This window comes from Panthera onca, chromosome D1 (assembly GCF_046562875.1).
Source record: "Panthera onca isolate mPanOnc1 chromosome D1, mPanOnc1 haplotype 2, whole genome shotgun sequence".
NCBI classification, from domain to species: Eukaryota; Metazoa; Chordata; class Mammalia; order Carnivora; family Felidae; genus Panthera; species Panthera onca.
The window spans coordinates 58,874,712-58,898,595 of NC_138348.1; the positions used below are offsets into that span (position 1 = coordinate 58,874,712).

General features: G+C 51.9%; 2 protein-coding genes across 4 annotated transcripts in view; one reads left to right on the forward strand and one right to left on the reverse strand.

Moving 5' to 3' along the window:
- The window catches only part of MAP6 (microtubule associated protein 6), a 124,397-nt gene extending 106,255 nt beyond the window's left edge, over nucleotides 1–18,142 (reverse strand). The window contains exons 1-4 of one of the 3 annotated variants that reach the window (XM_081790335.1): nucleotides 17,380–18,142; nucleotides 16,369–17,324; nucleotides 11,328–13,964; nucleotides 4,233–4,291 (exon numbers count right to left, since the gene is read on the reverse strand). The gene's annotated coding sequence lies outside the window, so the exon portion shown is untranslated. Of the gene's footprint in view, nucleotides 1–1,708; nucleotides 1,783–4,232; nucleotides 4,292–11,327; nucleotides 13,965–16,368; nucleotides 17,325–17,379 lie in introns of those variants that run through there. The other 2 variants (XM_078433087.2, XM_078433086.2) reach the window with 2 other exon arrangements.
- MOGAT2 (monoacylglycerol O-acyltransferase 2) lies at nucleotides 1,720–22,741 on the forward strand. The gene is made up of 6 exons (XM_078433089.2): nucleotides 1,720–1,888; nucleotides 9,235–9,413; nucleotides 18,340–18,544; nucleotides 19,141–19,315; nucleotides 19,954–20,153; nucleotides 22,107–22,741. The coding sequence occupies exons 1-6, from the start codon at nucleotides 1,798–1,800 to the stop codon at nucleotides 22,259–22,261; spliced, it is 1,005 nt and encodes a 334-aa protein (XP_078289215.2). The 5' UTR covers nucleotides 1,720–1,797; the 3' UTR covers nucleotides 22,262–22,741.
- The last annotated feature ends 1,143 nt before the right edge of the window (nucleotides 22,742–23,884 follow it).

A 23,884-nucleotide genomic window follows, 5' to 3' on the forward strand; every position in this document is an offset into this window, starting at 1 on the left:
TTCTTTCTGTTGTGTCTGTATGAGGGGATGGTTGATAATTAATCCTGTTGTGCTAATCATTTCACAATATATGTCAATCAAATCATCAGGCTGTGTACCTTAAACTTATACAATGATGCATAGCAGGTGTTTCTCAATAAAACTGGGTTGGAGGGGCGGAGACTGTCCAGAGCAGTACAACTCATCATATTCAGAAAACAGGTGACAACCTGAATGCCTCTCGGCAGGAAAACTGGATAAATTGTGGCATACACACCCAGTAAATCCTATATGGCCATGGGAACAAACATACTACAAATGCAATCTGGGGCCAAAGAAGGCAGTCCCCAAAGAGTATATCCTGTAAGATTCACTTTTCATGAAGTTCAAAATGAGATAAGGACCGTGGTGGCCTACAGGGAGGAGGAGAGTGGCTGGCCAAGGTGCTGATCGTGTTCCACTTTTTTGCTCAGAGTGGTAGTTCCGTAAGCGTGTTCACTTTGTGAAGGCATGTCACTCTGCCCAGGATCTGTGCATTTTACTGTACGTTTGATACACTTCAATTCAAAATGCAGGAGAGATTTAGGAGAATTGACCAATGGATGTGGATGGAGGGGGAGAGAACGAGTCTGGTGTGACTAAGGTTTTAGCATGAGGAGCCAAGTTCGTGGAGTTATCCTTTACTGAGATGGCAAAGAGGAGAGGAGAGGTTGGCGGGGGCAGGTAAGGAGAATTCAAGTTCAGTTTTAGACGTTCTATGATGGAGGCATCCGGCAGGCTCTCAAGTGAAGATGTCAAGTAGCCACCTAGATATTCAAGTCTGGAGCCCCAGGGGGAGAGCAGAGCTAGAGACGGAGATCTGAAAGCCTTCATTGTAAAGGTAGAATACAAGGCCACGAGGGTGGATGAGATCTCCAAGGGAGAGAGCGTAGAGAGGAGAGAGAAGGTCCAAGGACTGAGGGGGCAGGAAGGTGCTGAAACATGTCATCCGGTAAAGGATGAGAGCCACAAAGGAGACAAAGGAGCAGCCAGAGAGGCAGGAAGGAAACCAGGAGAGTGTGCCATCTACAGGCCAGGTGATTTCAAGGAGGAGGGAGTAATCAACCGTGTCTCAGTCTGCTGATGGGGTAAGAAGAGATCTGAGAATTGACCCTAGACTTAGCAGCATGGAGGCCATTAGTGGACTTCTGTCGAGGACAGTTCCAGGGAATGGTGGCGTCTGAAGTATGGGGCGGACAGAGAGGGGGGCGAAGGTGTGGCCCGCAGACAGCTCTCCCAAGAGTTGTGCTGTGCAGGCAAGCTGAGAAATGAGGCAGAGGGGGAGGAGATGGTGGGGCCAAGGAATTTTTAGGTGAGCGCTATGACTGCACGTTTGTAGCGGGCGAGCCGTGGACATGACAGGAGAGAGAGGGGAGATAATTTCTGGAGCCAGCTCATCGGATACAGGAGGACAGGATTGCATTATTCTGCTTGGGGCAATCACCTTCCAAGTGAAGGGTAAGATTCGAACAAGCAGAGAGAAATCAGCAGCAGATAAGGCCCTGCCTGAGGAGGCAACTATCCTGGATAAGGCTGACACACTTCCTTTTTTTTTCCCCTCCCTTTAGCTAGACCCAGGGCAGGTGGATTCAAAGGTTTCTCCTCGGAAACAAGTCCTGGCCAGAGGCCTTGAGGCTGGGTGGGGTTGGGAAGGGCACACCCCTCCTCCCACCCCCCTACAAATGCTTACGCAACCTCCAGTGGCAACAAAAACCAGCCGGTGTCTCAGATACGACAGCAGTGCTCAGAGAAGCCTCTGGAGCCGGCGGAGGAGCCAGCATGGTGGAGTTTGCACCCCTGTTCGTGCCATGGGAGCGCCGGCTGCAGACCTTCATGGTCGTGCAGTGGGTCTTCTCCTTCCTGGCCCTGGGTAAGGAGAGATGGGCTGGGGGCTGGGAGACCACAGGCATCTGCCGCTTCGGGCGCACACAGTGCATCGATGGTGAAAAGACATCCATTCGAAAGGGGGCTTTGCTGTGCTCAGAGCCCCTGCCCGAAAAGTCCCCCGCCTGGAGGCTTTGGAGGGCGTGGCAGGGTGTGGGGATAGGGTGGGGTAGAAGCCATCACCTGTGGCTTCCGGCAGGTTACCGAGCTTTCCTGGGGTGGGGGTTCCACCTACTTTAGTACCGGGACAGAGACCCTGCCTCAGGCGGCCTGGTGGTGTGGGGAAGGATCTAGGTGATTGTGGGAAATTTCCAGGCTCCTCAGAGGGAATGGGTTTCTTTCCTTCCTTTCAGAGAGGAGGACACTGAGACTGGCAGGTGGGGAAAGAGAAGGGAACAAGGAAAGGACCCAGGGGACTGAGCGGGGTCCCAGACAAGCCTGGGTCAGACTCTGGCTGGGCAACCAAGCATCCGCGTGACCTCACTGGACCCATGCCTGACCTCTGCGGGCCTCTACTGCATCAGCTGTAGAATGGGAATACCAAAGCTGCCCTCGCCGGGCTGCTGTGGGGTGAAGTGAAGAACGTGCTTGCTCTGCCCAGCACACATCTGGTCCAACCCCTGGGCTGGGATCCCACGGGAAGCATGCGTAGGTTCCCCTGCCCACCCTACCCCCACGGTGAGCACGTTGATCGTGGCCAGGGAGACCACACTTGCCCCAACTCCCCTCTGCTGAAGAGGACATTTCTGAGGAAGGCCCAGGGCCGAGCATGGGAAGAGAGTGACTGGGGGCATGTGGGATTCTTCACCTCCTCTGCCAGCGCGAGACTGGGCAGGCACGGCTTCCCCAACGGCTGGTGTCCAGCCTGTGCATTGATGCAAGGTGTTACAATATGGGCATACTCTGTACAGGCTGGTCAACAGCCATTTCACCCCCACACACCCCCAGCCCCCTCCACACACACCCCCACACACCCACACATACTAGGTGCTCCTGCAGAACCCCGTCACAATTCTGCAGCTGAAGGAACCACCCCCAGAAAAGCATGCCCTCCAGCACCCTACATCGCTTACAATTCATCTGTGTCTCCATGCCAAGCGTAGTTAAACATGAAATATCCCTGGTTATCGCAGGTACACAGAAGAGCAGAGAAAGCGAGTACCGTAACTGCCCAAGGTTGTAGGGCCTGAGTCCCGGGCTCCTTCCAGGCCAAAGGAAGAAAGGGAAGGAGGAGCAGAGAGAGGGGAGAGGGCAGAGGGCGTGGGAGCAGGTGAGGCTAAGAGACTAAAGGGCAGATAGAGCCTGGGGAAGGAGGCCCAGCCCAGGGCATGCTACAGGTTTGCTGGCTCCTGGACAAAGGTCACCGGGGGCCCAGAGGTGGGCTGTGGCCTAGGGATCACACAGAATGAGGTTCATCATGCACATGTCTCGCGTGAGCTTTGTGAGCGTGATTGGGTTTGTCCTTGCCGCTGCACCCACCTTGCCTCCGTCCCCCAGCCCTGCAGGCCTGGGAAGTAGAAGCCTGGGAATGTCAGGAGCAGCACAGAGAGGTCAAGTAGCCCTGGGCCTGGAGGACTAGAGGGAGGACAGCTGAGAAAGGGGATCTAGGCTCACTGGTGCTAGGACAAGAAGGTTTTACCGTATCCCTTTTCCTGGGGGCAAAGGGGAGCTTCAGAAGGGCTTTAGGTAGGGGAGTGACAAGGTCTAATCTGCATGCCAAAGGACCCTGTGGCTGCACGGTGGATGTATCTACAGTTTGGATTATGGGAGAATGGACTGATGGCTGGAGCAATCACTGCCTACATCAGGGGTCACCACATTATGGCCCATGGGCCAAATCCAGCCCACTGACTGTTTTTGTATTTGTAAAGTTTATGAGCTAAGAAAGATTTTTACATTTTTAAACGGTTGCATTTTAAATGGTTAGATCCCTATGTGATAGCCTCCAAGTTGCCTCTTGAGTCTCAAAGTCTAAAATATTTGTAACCTGTCCCTTCAAAAAAAAGATTGCCCACCTGGTCTAGGGAGGCTGGCAGTGGGTGGAGAGAAATGGCCCCATTCAGAGCTACCTAGGAGATGGGTCCACAGGACAGGATTGAAAGGCTGGCCCGAGAGTAAAGGCTTCCGGTGGAGGAGTAAAGACTATGCACATTTACTGAATAGCAGGTAGATGTTGGTGTCAGAGGAGACATTCTGGGGAATGGCAGAAGCCAGAGAAGTGGCCAGAGAAGTCAACTAGGACTTGGCACTAAGGACTCAGGGCCAACAGCCGAATACCTCCCAAGTGGGTAACTTGCTTACTGTTCCCTTACGTCTCCTCTATAACTCACCCAGGAAGGTAAGCGCCATTCAAACAGCTCGTCTGTGTCCTCAGCGGCAATTCCTGCTCCTACAAGAGTCAAGAGTCAGAGTCCGTGAATATTTGTTGAGTGAATAAATGGGAGCATGATGCTGCCAAAATGGTAGAGTTGAATCCTAGGTTCCATCCTCCCAGCTTGCTGTGTGACCTTAACCAATTGGCGTACCCCCTCTGGACCTTCATAAAGTCAGGTTTAAAATGTTTCCTCTCAGAGTCGTGAGGATTAAGTGAAAGAAAGTGTCTCCCTTCCTAAGTGACCTGTAGCCTGGAGGTTTGTCTGCTGAGAGGAGTTGAAGGGTGAGCTGAGGGTGAGGGGGATGGTGGGTGTCGGGGAGATCTTTCTGGTCCATTGCCAATGCCCTGTGTGTTTTATCTTAACGTCTTTTTCTGACCACAAAACTGATACGTGCTATTGTAAAACATTCAAACATAATAATGTGTGTCCTAAAAGCAATAGACTTCCCCAAATCCTACCCTCCAGATAGCCACCATTAGCCATTTGTTTTTATTCTCTCAAGCTGGTTTTTATTTTATTTATTTTTTTTAACATTTATTCACTTTTTGAGACACACACACACACACACACACACACACACACACACACAGAGACGCATGAGTGCAGGAGAGGGGCAGAGAGAGAGAGGGAGAGAGAGAATCCCAAGCAGGCTCCCTGTTGTCAGCACAGAGCCCCACGAGGGACTCAAACTCACCAACCATGAGATCATGACCTTAGCAGAAGCGGGCCGCTTAACTGACGAAGCCACCCAGGAGCCCCTCTCAAGCTGGTTTTCTTAAAGTGGGAGACACCTACAGAGACTTCTGATTTTGCCCAAGGGGAGAGGGGCCTAGCTGGGGTTCTTAAACTTTTTTTCCCCATTAAAAACTTTTAGTGTGGAAAAGGAAATAAATAAAATTTAACTCAAGCCCCTTGCCATCCTTGTCCTTCCTCCAGAGCTGTGGGCTCCTTTTCTCCTCTACGCGTGTGCAGCCATATATAAGTGCCAATGTTCTTTTTCATATAAACGGTGGCATTTTATTCCCACTCTGCTACAACTTTCTCTTTCAAAGTTGTTATTAAAAAATATTTAAGGGGCACTTGGGTGGCTCAGTCAGTTAAGCGTCCGACTCTTGATTTTGGCTCAGGTCATGATCTCTCATGGCTTGGTGAGTTAGAGCTCCATGTCGGGCTCTGTGCTGATGGCACAGAGCCTGCTTGGGATTCTTTCTCTCTCTCTCTCTCTCTCTCTCCCTCCCCCCCTCTCTCTCTCTCTCCCTCCCTCCCTCTCTCTCTCTCTCTGGCCCTCCCCAGCTCATGCTCTCTCTGTCTCTCTCAAAATACATAAGTAAACTTAAAACAAAAAATATTTAAGACAAACAGGTGACCAACCCACAAGCACTTAATGGTCCTTTCCCACCCCCTCCAGGAACCGCAAGGCCTAGGTGAGGATACAGCACTGTTGAGGCAGAAACTGGCCCGCAGGTCTGGGAATGTGGGGGACGTGGGAGGGAGGGGCTGACCATGAGAGCAGTGACTCAGGGCTACCGTTTCTTCTAGTTTTCTTTTCCTTTTTTAAAAACATTTGCTCTTTTCATCTTTTTTTTTTTTTAACGTTTATTTATTTTGAGAGAGAGAGAGACAGAGCATGAACAGGGGAGGGGCAGAGAGAGAGGGAGACAGAACCGGAAGCAGGCTCCAGGCTCTGAGCCATCAGCCCAGAGCCCGACGCGGGGCTCGAACTCAGGGACCGCAAGATCGTGACCTGAGCGAAGTTGGACGCTTAACCGACTGAGCCACCCAGGCGCCCCTCATCTTTTTTTTTTTTTTAATGTTCATTTAATTGTGAGAGACAGAACATGACCAAGTGCATGTGGGGAAGGGGCAGAGGGAGGGGGGGCACAAATCCGAAGCAGGCTCCAGGCTCTGAGCTGTCAGCACAGAGTGCCACGTGGGGCTCGAACTCAACAAACCGAGAGATCATGACCTGAGCCAAAGCCGGACGCTTAACCGACTGAGCCACCCAGGCGCCCCTCTTTTAGTTTTTCAAGACATAGCAAATGCCAGGGTTTGTACGTGAGGCCTCCCCATTTTTCATTATTAGTAACCAGTTTAATAATATTTTAAAGGGAAAAGGTGGAAGGAACCCAAGTGTCCATTGGTCCACTGACAGATGAATGGAATAAACAAAATGTGATATATACATGCAACGGTATATTTTCCAGCCAAAAAAGGGAGGGCCATTCTGACACATGCTGCTACAACATGGATAACGCGAATGACCGTCAGGACGTTATGCTCAGTGAAATAAGCCAGTCGCAAAAAGACAAACACCTCATGATTCTTCTCATAGGAGGTTCCTAGAATAGTCCAATTTGTAGAGACCGAAAATCAAACGGCAGCTGGCAGGGAATGGGGGAGGGGCACGGGGAGTCAGTGTTGAACGGGTACAGCGGTTCAGTTTGGGAAGATGAAGAGGTCTGGAGCTGGGCAGTAGGGATGGCTGCTCAACGATGTGAATGAACTCATCGCCACTGAACTGTGAGCTTAGACACGGTTAAGGCGACCAACTTTATGTTACGCATCTTTTAACCTCAATAACAATTTTTTTTAGCTTAACTTTATTTTTTATTGTTTAAAATTTACATCCTAATTAGTTAGTATATAGCGAAGCGATGATTTCGGTAGATTCCTTAGTGCCCCTGACCCATTTAGCCTATCCCCCCTCCCACAACCCCTCCAACAACCCTCAGTTTGTTCTCCATATTTATGAGTCTCTTCTGTCCCCCTCCCTGTTTTTATATTATTTTTTGTTTCCCTTCCCTTATGTTCATCTGTTTTGTCTCTTAAAGTCCTCATAGGAGTGAAGTCATATGATGTTTGTCTTTCTCTGACTAATTTCACTTAGCATAATACCCTCCAGTTCCATCCACGTAGTTGCAAATGGCAAGATTTCGTTCTTTTGGATTGCCGAGTAATACTCCATTGTATATATATACCACATTTTCTTTATCCATTCGTCCATCGATGGACATTTGGGCTCTTTCCATACTTTGGCTATTGTTGATAGTGCTGCTATAAACATGGGGGTGCATGTGCCCCTTTGAAAGAGCACACCTGTATCCCTTGGATAAATACCTGGTAGTGCAATTGCTGGGTTATAGGGTAGTTCTATTTTTAGTTTTTTGAGAAACCTCCATACTGTTTTCCAGAATGGCTGCCCCAGTTTGCATTTCCCCCAGCAGTGCAAAAGGGTTCCTCTTTCTCTGCATCCTCGCCAACATCTGTTGTTGCCTGAGTTGTTAATGTTAGCCATTCTGACAGGTGTGAGGTGGTATCTCATTGTGGTTTTGATTTGTATTTCCCTGATGATGATGATGATGTTGAGCATTTTTTCACGTGTCGGTTGGCCATCTGGATGTCTTTGGAGAAGGGTCTATTCATGTCTTTTGCCCATTTCTTCACGGGATTCTTTGTTTTTTGGGTGTTGAGTTTGAGAAGTTCTTTGTAGATTCTGGATACTAACCCTTTATCGGATATGTCATTTGCAAATATCTTCTCCCATTCTGTCGGTTGCCTTTTAGTTTTGCTGATTGTTTCCTTTGCTGTGCAGAAGCTTTTTATTTTGATGAGGTCCCAGGAGTTATTTTTGCTTTTGTTTCCCTTGCCTCTGGAGACCTGTTGAGTAAGAAATTGCTGTGGGCAAGATCAAAGAGGTTTTTGCCTGCTTTCTCCTCGAGCATTTTGATGGCTTCCTGTCAACCTCAATAACAATTTAAAAGACAAAGTGCCCGGGTGCAACGAGGGCAGGACTTTGTGTCTGTCATTCACGGCTCTACCACCAGCACTGGCATGTCGGAGGTGCTCTGTGTAAAGTGAACATCTGTGAGCCCCAATTCTACGTCGTCTGGGCTTATGAATTTTACCACTGTTCGGACTGGGTCAAAAGTCCCCACCTCCAGGAAACCTGCCACGAGTGACAGGCCCCATCTGCCTTACTTTCAAGCAGAATATACAACAGGAAGCCGACCTTCTTTAAGAGGATAAGTGCACGGTGTTGAGTAGAGGAAATGGGAAGGGGAAAGAGCCATATTCCCTGGGAATATTCTTTCCATCAGCATCAGATGAGGGATGGCCCACAGACCAGCTGCCCCTGAGATGAAGCTGGGATTCTAGCCTATGGCAAGGGATTCGGAACTGTAGGTCAGAGGGGGAATTCCTCGCTGGGCCTGGTCCAGCCAGGGCTTGGCCTCTTTCTCCCTCCCTCCTTCACCAGGAAAGGCACTGCAAGCGGAGGAATCAGCATGACCAAAAGCTAAGGGATTGAAAGAGCTGAGTGAGCTGTAGGAACACAGCAGGTCATGTGGCCAGAGCATTGGGGGTGCGTGTGGTTGAGGTGGGGCTGGAGCAGGAGGCAGGTAGGGCCAGCTCACGCGGAGCTTGAATGCCAGGCTGAGCTGGCTGGGCAGTGCCTCCGGTTATGGGAAAGCCATGAAAGGGCTTCAATAAGAGGAGGATCTGGCCAGCTCTATCTGTGGGAAAATAGGGCAGAGGGCCAACAGAAAGAGGGCTGGGCAGAGAAAAAGTGTCTCCGTTTTCTCCAAGGTCTCAGGAGATGGAAACTAGAAAGAAATAACCCAATCAGTTGTCCAGCAAGCATTGAGCACCTGGTGAATGCAGACTATTTTACTGGGGAGAAGGAGGGGGAGAGGGAAGACCAGGGTCCGGAACCCAGTACAGTGGGAAAAGTGAGTTTTGAAGTTCAGCCTGGCTAGGGTTCAAATCTGTGCTCCCAGCATGACATTGGCAGGTGCATTTCCTCCTTGAAGGAGTGGGAAGCCGATCTCTTCCTCCCGGGGCCACGGGCTGGACAGGTTCGTGCTGCTAGTGCTGGGCGTATGGGCGAACTCAGCGTGGACAGCCTCACGTCCTTCCTCTCAGACCTCTGACCACTGATGGCTCCTGCTTCCCTCCCCAGCCCAGATCTGTGTTGTCATCTTCGTGGGCCTCCTGTTCACAAGATTCTGGTTGTTCAGTGTCCTGTATGCGATCTGGTGGTACCTGGACCGAGAAAAGCCACGGCAGGGGGGCAGGTCCTTCCAAGCAATAAGGCGCTGCTTCTTGTGGAAGTACATGAGGGACTATTTCCCTGTCTCGGTGAGTACTGGGACTGGATGGAGCATGGCCATGTCGGTGGCGGAAGCATGGTCCTGTGTGCAGGGAGTAGAATACTGGGCGGGGAGGTTGGGGCTTATTTGGCCATGCCACTGTGTGGCCTAGGGAAGAGTCCAGTTTCTCTCTGGCCATGGTTTCCCATCTGCGGGGATGTGGGGCCAATGTGAGGAATGATGAGTGTACAGGGTTGGAAGGTGCTCTGTGGGGCATATAGTGTGGCACACATACGTATCTTATAGGTGTAAACCCCGCGGCAGTCAGGTATGGGGGTGAATGTAATAAACTCAAGGTCCTAAGAGACCATCTAGCCCCACATCTCATCAGATGGGGAGAAGGACAGTCTGAGAGAGACAAAGGTGTGACCAATGCCACTCAACAAATTCTTGAGCAAGGTCTTGCCCTATTCGGAACCTCAGTTTCCCCAGGAAGCTTCCTCAGGAAGCAGACTGAGCCCTCCTACTCTGAGCGCTTTTGAATCTCTCACTGTGACTCAGGGCATCTCATGCCATTGTGGGTACTCGACCCTGGACTCAAATGTCAGTCCTGAGTGAAACAGATCCTGGGATTTAACAGACCCCTTGGCTCCTTTTACCGAATCCCAGATAGACTAAACCCTCAGATATAAGCAGCTGGGCAGAGATGGCTTATTGGCCAGATGGGACAGGGTAGGAAGGCAGTGGGGACACAGAGAGGTGCCAGGCAGGGTCAGCTGGCCGTTCCCTGGAAACAGAGGAGAAGAAAGGCACAGAGTGTGGCCTCTGGAGCTGGACAGACTAGGTCTTAATACCAGTCTGCCACAAACCAGCTGCGACCTTGGTGAGTTTCACAGCCTCTCTTAGCCTCAGTTTCATCATATGTAAAGGGATAATGCCATACATCACTGAGTTGGATGGATTCACTGAGATGTCAGGAAAGCACCTTGTAGGTTTTCAGTAAACTAGGAGCTAGTGTTATTTTACTAAGTCAGTGGGGACTCTGGGGAAGCTTGCACGTGCTGTGGAGGACTCTGATAGCCCAGAGCTCTACTGTTCTGACCTTCACACCTGCCTGGCTTCTCCCACCCCATCCTGGAGCCCCGCCTCCTCCTGCCCCTGCTGGAATTAGGTCCCCAGCTTGTAAAGGGCGGGGAGGGGGAGGGGAGGGAAAACACAGGCTCACAGAGGTTAAACAACTCACTGACTTGTGGGCACTCAGCATGGGACTCAGGGCTGCTGCCTTGCTCCCTTCTGACAGTCCTGGGGCCCGGCAAGGACTAGCAAAAGCAGGGCAAAAGCTGGGATACAGAAGCCCCTAGCACCACAGTAAGCAGGGCCTCCTGGGCAAAGGGCAAGGGTGGGACAGGGCAGGGCAGGGCAAGACAGCAGGGCAGGAGCTGGGCAGAGGGCAGGAAGTTGAGTGGCAGGGATTTCTACCCTCATGAGGAGTGATAGCTGTTGAAGGGCAGAGTGAATGGGCAGTGCTGAGGCTAACCTGAGGGTCCAGATTGGGGGAGGTCTTCCCATATTTGCTTCCTCTGCACGGTGCCCTCCCAAGATCTTGTCAGCGTAGACAAGCAGGGTCTGTGCCTATCCCCTCCACTGCCCTTCCTGATCCTCCCCCAGCCAGGCAGCTCTCAAGGAGGGTCTCTCAACCTCGGCACTATTGACACTGGTGGGAGGCTGCCCTGATTTGCTACAGTTCGTTCCACTGTAGTGTTTCAGGATTGCTGCCCACGGGCCAGCCTGGTGCGTCACCCCTGCAGAGCGTGAGCAGTACCGCCAGGTGGCCAGCAGAGGGCGAGATGGCATGCGCTTTGACTTCGCCTGTCCTAGGCTGGGAGCCTGCAGGGGTGGGGCTGGGGCCTGCAGATTCGTTTCCCCACCTCCTCCCGGGAGACCTTCCCACTCTTCCACACACCTTTACAGCGCAGGCCCCGCGGAGATCTTGGGGTGGCCGGAGGGTAGGGAGCCTCAGCTCTGCCGCAGCTCTCCTGCATTCACAAGCCTCCGCGCTGCGCTGTCAAATGCGAGTGGGTTTCTGAGCTTCTGTCAGTTCTCCGTGTGATTTTATGAACTAGCGTCTAGTGATGGAATTTCGAGCAAGATTAGGAACGCTGTTTCTGGGCCTTGCAGCTTTCTACACTCGTGCTAGAGGCTTCCTAAAGAGCCAATGATGAAGAATCGGGCAATGTTTTGCAGAGGAGGCGCCGATCCCACCTCATGCCGAAAACCAGCCCCAAAGCTGGGTTTCCCCTGTGAAGATTTCATCACCCCAGAGCAAATACTGTCTGCACAGGCCCAGGCCTGAGGGGTGGAGTGCTGTGGCCGGGCGGTGACCTGGTGTCAGGAAATGCTGCAGGCTGGGGACAGTGCGGAACACCTCTTCACCCACACCTGGGACATCCCTCGGTTCCTCCACAGCCCTGCAGGCATCACTAGGGACTTCGTGCCCCACCTCCCAGCCCGGCCCCCTCCCAGCATACTGGGGTCTCTTAACCTGGTAGGTAGCCAGCCACCTGCCCAGGACAGATCTCCAGCTTACACTTGGAAGGGGTGACACTTCCTCCTGCTGGTGGCTCCTTTCATCATGGGAGGGCTCTGCCTGTGAGAGGGTCTTCCTACACAGAGACCTGCGCCCGTCCTCAGGACCCTCCCAGGAGTCTTACCTCTGCCTTGGGCACAGCTCTCCCCTCAGCCCTAGGGCTGCCCTGCAGGGAGGGATGAGGGGTTCCCTTCCTGCTCACTTCCGGTCCTTGATATCCCCTCCCCCCACCCCTGCTCCCAGCCCGCAGCTCTCAGGAGGCTTTCTGCCCCTGGGCACGTGGACATTTGACACGGAATGATTGTTGTAGGTGTGTCCGTATTGGGGGGGAGGGGTCTGTCTTCATCCCTGGCCTCTCCCCACTGGATGGCAGTAGCACTCCCCTCTCCCCGTTGTGACAACCAAAAATGTCTGTAGACGTTACCACATGTCCCCTGGTGGGGTAGGGGAACTGGCCCCGGTTGAGAGCTGCTGCTCTGAAGCTTGGGGTCTGACTCCCAAACTCCTCCGGGTCTCACCCTTCTCTCCTCCCCCACTCACTACCTAAATCCTAACCAATCATTTCTTTTATCTGGGCTTTGCTTCCGCCGACGCCCCCTACCGTCCATCCTGCACACAGCAGCCATGATACTCACAAAACGTTAAAACACAGCGGGGACTCCCACGACACCTAAAATCAAACCTAATTTTTGCCTGGCCTGCAAAAATTAGACTCTGGGTCCCTGGACTCTGGACCCATGCTCACGCCTCACCTGCCCCCTTTGCTGTCAGCTCTCCAGGCATGAGCTGTGTCACTTGGGCCGGTGCCGTCACCTGAGGTGCACCCCTTCACCCCGTTAACCCCCACCACCTTTCGCTTGGGGACTCCTACAAGGCGGCAGAGCTCACAGCTTACACACACAGAGCCAAGCTGCTTGTGTTAAGATCTTGCCTCTGCGACTTTACTAGCTATGTGACCTAGAACAAGTGGATTGACCTTGTGTCTCAGTTTACTCGTCTGTAAAATGGAGCCGTTGCCACCAGTACTTCCCTTGCAGAGTGAACATGAGATGGAGAAAGCAGGTGTCCTGAGGTGCCTGACGCACAGTAGGTGCTGGGAATGCGCACCGCCTGGGGCACTCTTTCCAGCTCTCTGTGCTTGGTGCGTCCTGCATATCCTTGATGGTAAAACATATGGGTATTTTATGTACCACTAAGAAAAAAATTCTTCCAATTAAAATTGTCAAATCCATCTTGATAGCATAATGTTAAGATGTGAAAAAAAGGTGCTTCTCAGAACTGAGGGAATATAGCTGCATATGTCAATGGGTGTCTGTTCTGTCTGCTCAGTGCTCAGTGAGGTCAGGGTGGAGAACTCACCAGCTAAGGGGGGGGGGGTGGTGGTGGCTCAAAGCCTTTCTTTTCATCTGGCCATGATGGGAGGAGGCAGGCAAGGACCCAGTCTCCCTGCCCCCCCCCCCCATACACGCATGCGTGTGCACAGCCAATGGCCTAAAGCTGGAAGGGGATTCCTTTGGTTTAAAGCTGTGATTCTCAAACTCTGATATATGGCAGAATCCTCTGGGAAATCTGCCACAAATGAGATGCCCAAGGCCAGAGCCAGATTACTGAACCAAACCTTGCTTGCCCTGCATTTTTAAACTGCCAAGCAATCAAGGTACATATATAGGTCATGAACAGGTTCTCCAGGGCCTGGACCTAGTTGCCGATGGAGGAACCACCTTCTCCTGAAGCTAACCGCCTGGACATTCCAAGTTTGACTAAAAAGGAAAAGACCCCAGAGATAGTCCTGAGTCTCCAGGTAGCTCTCTGTGTCTGGAACAAAGACTTCCCGGCCTGCTGCTCTGGTGCTCTGTGCGGGAGACAGCAGAACTGAACTCAGGTCATCCGTGTGGCTTTGGGCAGGTCACTTACCCCTCTGCATCTCAGTTTGTGCAACCATCAAATGGAGGCTCTCACACTGCAGCCGACCTCCCGAGGGCCACGGTCACACAGGCTAGTGGTGTGGGTGATCTGTGAACCGTAAAGGGGCCATCAGGACACTGGGTTCTTGAGGCATTTGGGTCACCCCAAGAGTGTAAGAAGGCATGAGGGCATTTGTTGAGAGATGGGACTGGGCAGACAGGGCAGAGACACAGCCCTCGTGGTCCTCTTTCCCACCCATGGTCCAGATGCCCTCTCCTTGAGATGCCTCTCTCATCCCGCAGGGCTGTGGTCTTCTAGGCAAGGGTCTTGGGGTTCAAAGTAGTGACACCCCTGGGAGAATTGAAAACATGTTCACACAAAGACTAATGTGCAAGTGTTCGTGCCTACGTTATTTGTAATGGCCAAAAGATGGAAATCATTTCAATGTCTGTCGAGTGATCAATGAACAACAAATATGGTATATCCATGCAATGGAATAGTATTCAATCGTAAAAAGGAATGAAGTACTGATATATGCTTCAACATGGATGGACCTTGAAGACATTCTGCTAAAGTGAAAGAAGACAGACACAAAAAGCCATATTGTGTGGTTCCGTGTGCAGGAAGCGCCCAGAATAGGCAAATAGACACATAGGCAGTAGGCAATAAGCACATAGACACAGAAAGCAGGCTAGTGGTTATCAGGGGCTACAGTATGGGGAGTGACTGCTAATGGGCACGGGGTTTCTCTTTGGGGTGTTGAAAATGCTCTGGAATTATATAGGGGTGATGGTTGTTCACTTCTGAAGGATACTAAAACCGCTGAATTGCACACTTCAGAAAAGGTGAATTTTATGGTAATTATATACATATATATATATATATAATTTTAACATGCCCCAGAGTCTAGCACCCTGGCCGTCCCATTCTCCAGCCACTGCCTGGTACGCAGCCTGCCATGACACGCACCCGGAGAAGCCCTTCCCCAGACACCCATCTGTCTTTGCTTAGTCCCACTTCTTCCTTAAGAGAACTGAGGGAGCAAGGCAGAGAACGCAGCGCTTTATAAACCTTCCCCTCTCTGTTTACCTCACCTGAACCCAGTAGCAACGCTGCCAGGGAGGCATTATCACTGTCTTGGGGGATAGAGAGGAAACTGAGGCATGGGGAGTGCAGGGGCCTGGCAAAGGTCATGTGAGCTGGCAGCAGAACCAGGCCTTCCTTCTGAGGCTGCATCAGCCTCCTCTATTCATGTGTTCATTCTTCTTTCATTCCAGTCTTTCTGGAGCATCGCCTCTGTTCCAGACCCATACTTGGGTCAGGTGAGGCATCAGACAGGTGGTCTTAATCTCAAGACCCTCACAGACCCTACGGCCCAGCAATTGCACTACTAGGCATTTATCCACGGGATACAGGTGCGCTGTTTCGAAGGGACACATGCACCCCCATGTTTATAGCAGCACTATCGACAATAGCCAAAGTATGGAAAGAGCCCAAATATTCATCAATGGATGAATGGATAAAGAAGATGAGGTATATATATATACAATGGAGTGTTACTCGACAATCAAAAAGAATGAAATCTTGCCATCTGCAACTATGTAGATGGAACTGGAGGGTATTATGCTAAGTGAAATTGGTCAGTCAGAGAAAGGCAAATATCATATGACTTCATTCCTATGAGGACTTTAAGAGACAAAACAGATGAACATAAGGGAAGGGAAGCAAAACAAATATAATGAACATAAGGGAAGGAAAGCAAAAATAATATAAAAACAGGGAGGGGGACAAAACATAAGAGACTCTTAAATATAGAGAACAAACTGAGGGTTACAGGAGGGGGTGTGGGAGGGGGGATGGGCTAAATGGGGAAGGGGCACTAAGGAATCTACTCCCGAAATCACTGTTGCACCATATGCTAACCGACTTGGATGTAAATTAAAAAATAAATAAATTTTAAAAAATAAAAATAAATAGATCAAATAAAATAAAAATAATAAAAAGACCCTCACAGCGAGGGAGTGACACCACTTGGGCCCAGGGGACAGATAGAAGAGGTTAGCGCAGAAAAACAGCAGTAGAGACTATGTCTAGGGAGGTGCAGATCAGGCCTCGGTAGACAGTGACAACCCATCAGTGCACAGCAACCCACCAGGTCACGCACACGTAACTGCACGTGCAAGTATTGGCACACACGTCTAGACACAGGCGCTCACATTCACCAGGATGTGTCTCAACACACAAAGCCTTTATCAAGGATGATCCTTCTTTCTTTCATTGATTCATTTGTTTTGTTCATTCATACATTCATTGTTCATTTAAAATAAGTCATACGTTCTTGTTCAGAATTCCAAAGGGACAAAAGGGTGTATGGTAAAGGGTCCTCCCCCCCACCTCAATTCTCATTTCCTCCCTTCCCTCCCCAGAGGCAACTGCGTCGACCAGCTTTTGTCCACACGCAAGCAAGCGCGTGCCCCCTCTGCCAGCCGGGTCAGCGGCGTTCTGCACGCACCGTCTTGCCCGTTGCTCTGTCCTGATGAGGGATTGTGGCCACCTTCCCCTGCCAGGCCAGGGAGATCTTCGCCATACTTCCCTAGGGCTGCAGAGGGGCAAACGTTTCACAATTTGTCTGAACGGGCCCTGTTGGTGGACATTGGAGGGGATGCGGGGTTGATGACGGTACAAAAAAAAAGATGCCGTGGTTAATATCATTCTGCGCAAGCACAAGCAATTCCCCAGTGGTGGAGTTGCTAGGGTAAAAGGTCAGTTACACTTTGTGGTTGTGATAGCTATTGCCAAATCGCCTTCATGGAGGTTGTACAAAATTGCCTTCCCGCTGCTGAGAAGGAATTCATGTGCTGGTGCTTCCGTGAGGGGAGCCAGGTATGTGTGTAGGGAAACACCACCGGATGGGTGCCTGTGCAAGCACCTTTCTCACTGAGAATAGCCAGAGATTTCTCTGTCCCATCTTTATTTTCATATCCAGCAAGTCTTCACTGCGTGAGTGGAAGGGGTTTGTCTTTGTACGGGAGGCAATGGTCTCCCCAGCTGTGGTCCCTGCAGCCTTTCTGCAAAGCGTCAGTGGGTAACTGGGGGCCATACTGGGCAGGAGGGTGGGTTACAGAAACCAAGTGCAGGAGAATCTGGGGCTGTTCAGCCTCGATGGGGCAGACAGGCTCAGATCCCCATTGCTGTCCATCACCCCCCCCCCCGCCTCCCCACCCTGCACCAAGTCCCTCCAGGCTCCAAGAGAAGGTAGCCAGGCCTCCTGGACCACAAAGGCAGCAACAAGAATCCTCAGGGAGTCACCTGCCGCAAGTTTTAGCTTGATGACAGGGTGAACTTTCACCCTGGCAAAGCTGACCCAGAGTGGAAAGGACTGCCCCGCGCCCAGGAGTGCAGATTGCAGGGACTGGCCAGTCCTATCAGAGACCCTCCTGCCAGGGGCTTGGGGCATGGGCCAGGGACCTCAAGAGCCTATCAGAGACCCTCCTGCCAGGGGCTTGGGGCATGGGCCAGGGACCTCAAGAGCCTTCAAACTCTGATGCCTGTGGCTCCCAGGGTGCAGGACCGTGTAAAGGGTGGGCCTGCGGGTCCTGGCAGGGTGGGGAAGGGATTGCCCCCATACACACACACACACACACACACACACACACAGTCACTGCCCACCACAGCAATCTTTGCAGACTGAGCCATGGAGCAGCCTGTCCAGTAATGGGCTGAGAGCAGCATTTGTTAGCTCACTTCCTGCCCTTCACCCTCACCCCACTTCATCCTGGAGCCGCTAAGGACAACAGCTCTCCTCTCCCAAGTCAATGTGCAATGACTCATGGTCCCTGCTCCCTGCTCTATGCTGCCGGCCTGACCAGACTCTGGCAAGTTGCTGGCCAGCAGAGCCCAGGGCTGGGGAAAGAGCGTGATGAAGCGGCGATGGAGGTCTGGCGTCGGGGGAGCAGGGAGCCACAGGGAGACACTTGCTTTGTCCAGAAGGGTAAAGAGGACTAGGGCCAGACTCCTGGACTGCATGCTCTTTCAACCACTCCTGCTATACCTTGCGAATGCTCACTCCCAGGTCTTCAGTGCCAATTTTTCTTATATTGAGATTTGTGGAAACGGGCCTTTTGCAGCAGGCTGGTGCCCCCGTGTGTCCCTCTGATGCCTTCGAATTATATCTGGTCCTGTAGTAATCTTGGTAATTCCAGGACACCAACAGACTAGAGCTTCTCAGCAGTCATGGGAGGAAGGCAGGCTGAATGGAAGGAAGGCTAAATGTCCCCATTTTACAGATGAAGACCCCGAGAGGGAAGCAATTTGTCCGAAGCCAGCAGTGAATCTGAGACGGTATCATTGGGTGCCTTCACACATCATATCTCAATCTTCTTAAGAGCCTGAGGCTCAGAGAGGGGGAGTGACACTGATGAGTGGCACAGTCGGGGTAGGCACGCAGGTCCAGCTCTGGCTCACCAGGTTGCTGTCCTTGCAGCTTGTCAAGACCGCCGAGCTGGACCCCTCCCGGAACTACCTTGCCGGCTTCCACCCCCATGGGGTCCTGGCTGCTGGAGCCTTTGTCAACCTGTGCACCGAGAGCACAGGCTTCCCTTCGCTCTTCCCTGGCATCCGCCCCCATCTGATGATGCTGACCCTGTGGTTCCGGGTCCCCTTCTTCAGGGATTACATCATGTCGGGGGGTGAGTCTTTACACCCTGGGGTAGTCCAAGAGGATGAGGCTGGAGGCATGGGAAGAGGCATTGTGGCAAGGGTGCCAACCGTTCTGTGCTTTTTTTTTTGTAATGTTTATTTATTTTTGAGAGAGAGAGAGAGAAACAGGGACAGAGACAGAGCACGAGCAAGGATGGGCAGAGAGAGAGGGAGACACAGAATCCGAAGCAGGCTCCAGGCTCCGAGCTGTCAGCACAGAGTCTGACGCAGGGCTCAAACTCCCTAACGGTGAGATCATGACCTGAGCCGAAGTCTGATGCTAAACCGACTGAGCACCCAGGCGCCCCAACGGTTCTGTACTTCTTACAAGAACATGGGCAATAGAAGAAGGTGGCTAGACCCAAGGAAGTACTTCCCACAGCACCATGTGGGGCCGTGAGCTTGGCGAGGGTGTCAGGAAAAGGGAGAGAACTCAGTTCTAGTCCTCAGGGAACTCCAAGCTGGAGTGGGTGGGGTGGGGACCCAGGCCTCTGTGGTCACTTTTGGTGATCCCTTTCTTGGCTCACATCCACTTGACAATCCCTGTCCCCTTGCCCCGTACCTGACCACCTTCTTCTCTTTCCAGGGCTGGTCACATCAGACAAGGAGAGCGCTGCTCACATTCTCAACAGGAAAGAAGGTGGCAATCTGCTGGCCATCATCATAGGGGGTGCCCAGGAGGCACTGAATGCCAGGCCCGGGGCCTACACGCTGTTGTTGCGGAACCGCAAGGGCTTCGTCAGACTCGCCCTGATGCACGGGTATCTGGGAAGAGGGCTCTCCGTTCAGCTGGAGATGGGCAAGGATTAGATTTGGGCGGGAAGACAGCAGAGACTAATGCAGATTGTATTGGGACAGGGAGAGTCTTAGTCCCTTTACAATGAAGATTCTATCTTGGGGAGATCTGTACTATGTCGTGCCCAAATACCCAGAAAAGATTTCAGAAGACAAGTGTGGTGATCAAAGGGACTAGGTGGGAAGGGATATATTTGCCCGAAGCTGGCACGAGATCTGATATCTATGGGATCTGGGAAAATGGAGTTTGGGGCATATCACAGAGCTCTTCTACTTCGAAGCGTCTTTGAAGAATACAAGTTAGCTGGAGCCGGAGAGAGGTTTTCTACAAAGTCCACAGATGTTTTATATCTGGGAGGACTCTCTGAAGCATTCAGGTCTATCTGTCCTGTTACAACTGGGAGATTGTGGCCCTGAGAGGGCCCAGGACCTGCCCGAGTTCAGAAAGCAAAGCTACGGCAGGTCTGGTAGGCAACTCAGGCTTCCCACTCCTGGCCCAGGGCTCTGTCCTCTGCTCCAATTCCTGGTCACCGGGTCCAGGCAGGAAGCTAGCTGGGGTCTTCTTTAGGGCCTTCCACATGTAGTCTCTCTTGTCTCCCTCCAGGGCTGCTCTCGTGCCAATCTTCTCCTTCGGGGAGAATGAACTATTTGACCAGGTCGAGAATTCTCCCGGCTCCTGGTTGCGCTGCATCCAGGACCGGCTGCAGAAGATCATGGGTATCTCCCTCCCGCTCTTCCATGGCCGTGGCGTCTTCCAGTACAGCTTTGGTCTTATACCCTACCGCCAGCCCATCACCACCGTGGGTGAGCTGAGAGCCAGGCTGGTGGGGGGGGGGGGGGGGGACAGGGGTCGGCTCCAGGGAAAGGGACCTGGACTATGTGCTGCAAGGGGGACGTGGAGACGGCTCAGACACATCGTCGCCCTCATGGAGCTCACATTCTAGACTGGGAAACATACACGCAAGCAGACAACCCTAATACAGGGCACTTTGGGATGGGAACCGCAACAGAGGCACGAAGAACAGCAGTCACTACTGATTACAGGGTACCTGCTGTGTGCCAGGCACTGCACTGGCTTCCTGACCTGCAGCAGCTCAATTTAGCCTAAGAGCCTTCCAGGTAGGGACTATTATCCCTATTTCACTCGTGGCAAACTGAGGCTCAGAGAGGTTAAGTAACTTCCAAAAGATCACACTGCCTTTGAGTAACAAAATTGAGGACTGAATGGGGACCTATTTGACTATTACGCTAGAGAAGAAGAGTTTAATTCTGACCCAGAGGATCTAATAGGGCTCATTGGAGAAGGTGAATTTAGGAAAGAGCATCTCAAGTCTGTTAGAATTGTGTAGAGTAGCAATCAATAGGCTTGGGTTAGAGCCTGAGGGATTTTCCCGTAAATAATGGGCATGAGCCTTAATGCATGGACTCAGCCCTACTTTTTCAGCAATTTGGACTCCTCATTTGCTCTCTTCTTGGATCCCAACCAGATCCCTCTGAGAAAGCCTATTGAGAGAGGTCCATTCCTCTTTATCCATCCATTTATTTGTTAGTTGAGCACAGACTTGGTGAATCCCCTCCACCATGACTTTTCCTGTTTTATTGTGGCAATATTTTCATGCGTGTTAATACCGCTTCTGCCTCTGGGGCACCTGAGTGCCTCAGTCAGTTAAGCGTCTGACTTCCGCTCAGGTAACGTTATCTTTTGTAGTTGGTAAGTTCGAGCCCTGCATCGGGCTCCATGCTGACTTCTTCAGGCTCTGGAGCCTTCTTCAGATTCTGTGCCTCCCTGTCTCTCTGCCCCTCCCTTGTTCATACTCTCTCTCTCAAAAATAAATAAATATTAAAGAAAAATTTTTTAAAGGTTAAAAAAAATCCTGCTGCTGCCTCCAGAGCTATTCCCAAAAGGAAAAGTCAAGGGAGCTACCTTCCCAGCCAGGAAGAACCAGAGGAAGAGGTTAGTTAGGGCTTCTTGATTTCTCCCTAGAACAAAGGGGGCATTACAGGCCCGGGGGCGGTGGGGGGGGGGGGCGGTAAGAATTGCTGTCTGGGCAGTTGGCCCACCTCACCCGAGAGCTACAGGCACCTCTTTTTCTCTTTTTAATGTTTATTTATATTTGAGAGAGAGAGAGAGAGAGAGCGAGCAGGGGAGGGACAGAGAGGTGGAGACAGAATCCAAGCAGGCTTTAGGCTCTGAGCTGTCAGCACTGAGCCCGATAAGGGGCTCGAACCCACAAGCCAGAAGATCATGATCTGAGCTGAAGTTGGACGCCCAACCGACTGAGCCACTCAGGCGCCCCGAACTACAGGCGCTTCTAATCATGACATCTTGGGCTCCCCAAACAGTATAGCCTGAAAATTAAGAGCATATCCCTGGGATTTAAAAACTAGAACTGTTTCTTCCTGGCTGTGTGGCCTTGAACAAGTTACTTAACCTCTCGGAGCCTCGTTGCCTCCCCTGTCAACCGGGAATAGTAAGAATTTCTATCCCCAGAGGGTTGTTATGAGGATTAGAGCTAATGCATGGAAAGTGCCTGGCACATTGCAGAGCACATTGCAATGCCAGTTGGTATGGTTACTGAGTCAGAATCTTGGAGTTGCTATAACATCTTTGAATCCATCACCCAAAACAGGGCTGAAAGGGATGGCAGTAAGAGCAGTTTCCTGCCGAGATGACCATGGGGGTGGGCACCTGCCCCAAGGTCCCCTGCAACCCCGTGGCTCCTGCTCTGGGCCAGCACCTACATTTGTGTCTTGCAGTGGGAAAGCCCATAGAGGTGCAGAAGACGCTGCATCCCTCACAGGAGGAGGTGGACAAGCTTCACCGGCGCTACATCAAGGAGCTGTGTGACCTCTTCGAAGCCCACAAGCTCAAGTACAACGTCCCCGTGGACCAGCACTTGGAGTTCTGCTGAGGGCCTCCCCAGAGGCCAGGGCTGGCGTTAGGGAGCCCAGCTGGAGGTGCTGTGATCTGAGAAGGCTTCCCGGAGGTGTCCGTTGAGTACACGGTCACAGCCTTCCCAAACTTCTGCAAATCCAACCATGCCAGGCCCTAAGTCCAGCTGCCAGTTCGGGCGTCGCTGGTTTGCACTCCCGCTGCCAAGCCGCAGCGAGCCTCCCTCTCCTTGGCCTCCTCCTCTGTGAATGGGAGAGAGGGCTGGAAGAGAGTGATTTCTGAGGTCTCTATCCCCGGTTATAATGTCACTCAATAGGCAGAGAAAGAGAACGGCAACCAGGTTTTCCTTCCTCTACCTTGAGTAACAGCACAAAAGAAGCCCCAGGCTCCAGCCCTGTCTCCTACAGGGTCCCTCATCCTGCACCCTACATGTTCCGTCTCCTCCCTCCCTGAGCCAGAGAGGAGGAGGTGGCCTTGAGGCCTCCGCACTCATGCCAGGCCCCTGTGAGTTTCTGGGTCCTCTGCACTGTAGACTGGCAGCCACAGGGGCCCGAAAGGTGGATGAGGAGAACCGTGCTCTGTCACTGGCTATATGACAGTGGGCAGACCTCTTCACCCTCCCTCTGAGCCTCAGTTTCCCTGACTGACTGAGATGAACCCTGAGTCTAAGCTCTGACATTACATAGGCAGAGAGCTCCATGAGGCACCTCTTACTCATTCACGGTCATTTCAGCCCCTGACCTTGACACAGAAAGGTGGGAGGTCTCCATAAATGTCAGTTCAACAAATCCTGTTGCAGCCTTCTTCTGTTCCTCCCCATCCCCCAACAAAGAGGGCTGGTCAAAGCCTCTCTTCCCTGCCTGGCCCTGTGGCCCTATCTCATCTTCCCAGAAGGCGGATCAGATTGAGCCAGATAATGCCATGTTGACTCCTCCTTCCTGATCCGATGGCCCCAAGCTTACCACCCCTGGGCCTGTTCTGTTGGGCAAGACGGTGAGAGGCTAGGTTAAGACACAGGGCAGACCAACATGGAGAATAAAGACCAGATGCAAGGGGTGCTTGTCTGTGTGTGTCGGCCCAGTGGGTGACATGAGGACAGATGTGCTGATGCGAAGAATTCTGGATTCCTGGGTTTGGGACATACGTCAGTAGTGAAGAACAGGATGCCCAGGGTGAGGACCCTACTTGTGACTCCTCCCTCCCCCTCCAGCAGGGAAGCAGGATCCTTTCCCTCCTGGAGCAACTCATTCCAGTAACTACAACATGGGGGACATCTGAGAGGTATAAATTTGGGTTTAAATCCTGGCCCATCCCTTCTTAGTGACCCTGGGCAAGTCATGTCATTTCCAAACCCCAATTGTGCCATCTGAGAAATGAAGCTATAAGCATAGTAAGATCATATTTCGAGTCACATAAGCCACTCCACATCATGTCTGGAATGATGTAAGTTAGGACCCAGGTGATCAACGGACCCAGTGTCCCAGGAAGGTGCCTGTTATCCCATGAGGCAGTATGCTAGAAGGGTCACAAAGCAGGTGGGAACAAAGAGCAGTGGTGTTCAGAGGAGGGAGTGATGGTTTTCAGCCAGAAAGAGGTAGTGACAGGTGGGCAGGGCCACGAGGGAAGGGCAAGGTTTTGCAAA

Coding starts and splice junctions, on each gene's coding strand:
- MOGAT2 (XM_078433089.2), top strand. CDS start 1,798: ATGGTGGAGTTTGCACCCCTGTTCGTGCCATGGGAGCGCCGGCTGCAG. Junction 18,545..19,140: donor GGATTACATCATGTCGGGGG/GTGAGTCTTTAC, acceptor TTCTCTTTCCAG/GGCTGGTCACATCAGACAAG. Junction 20,154..22,106: donor CCAGCCCATCACCACCGTGG/GTGAGCTGAGAG, acceptor TGTGTCTTGCAG/TGGGAAAGCCCATAGAGGTG.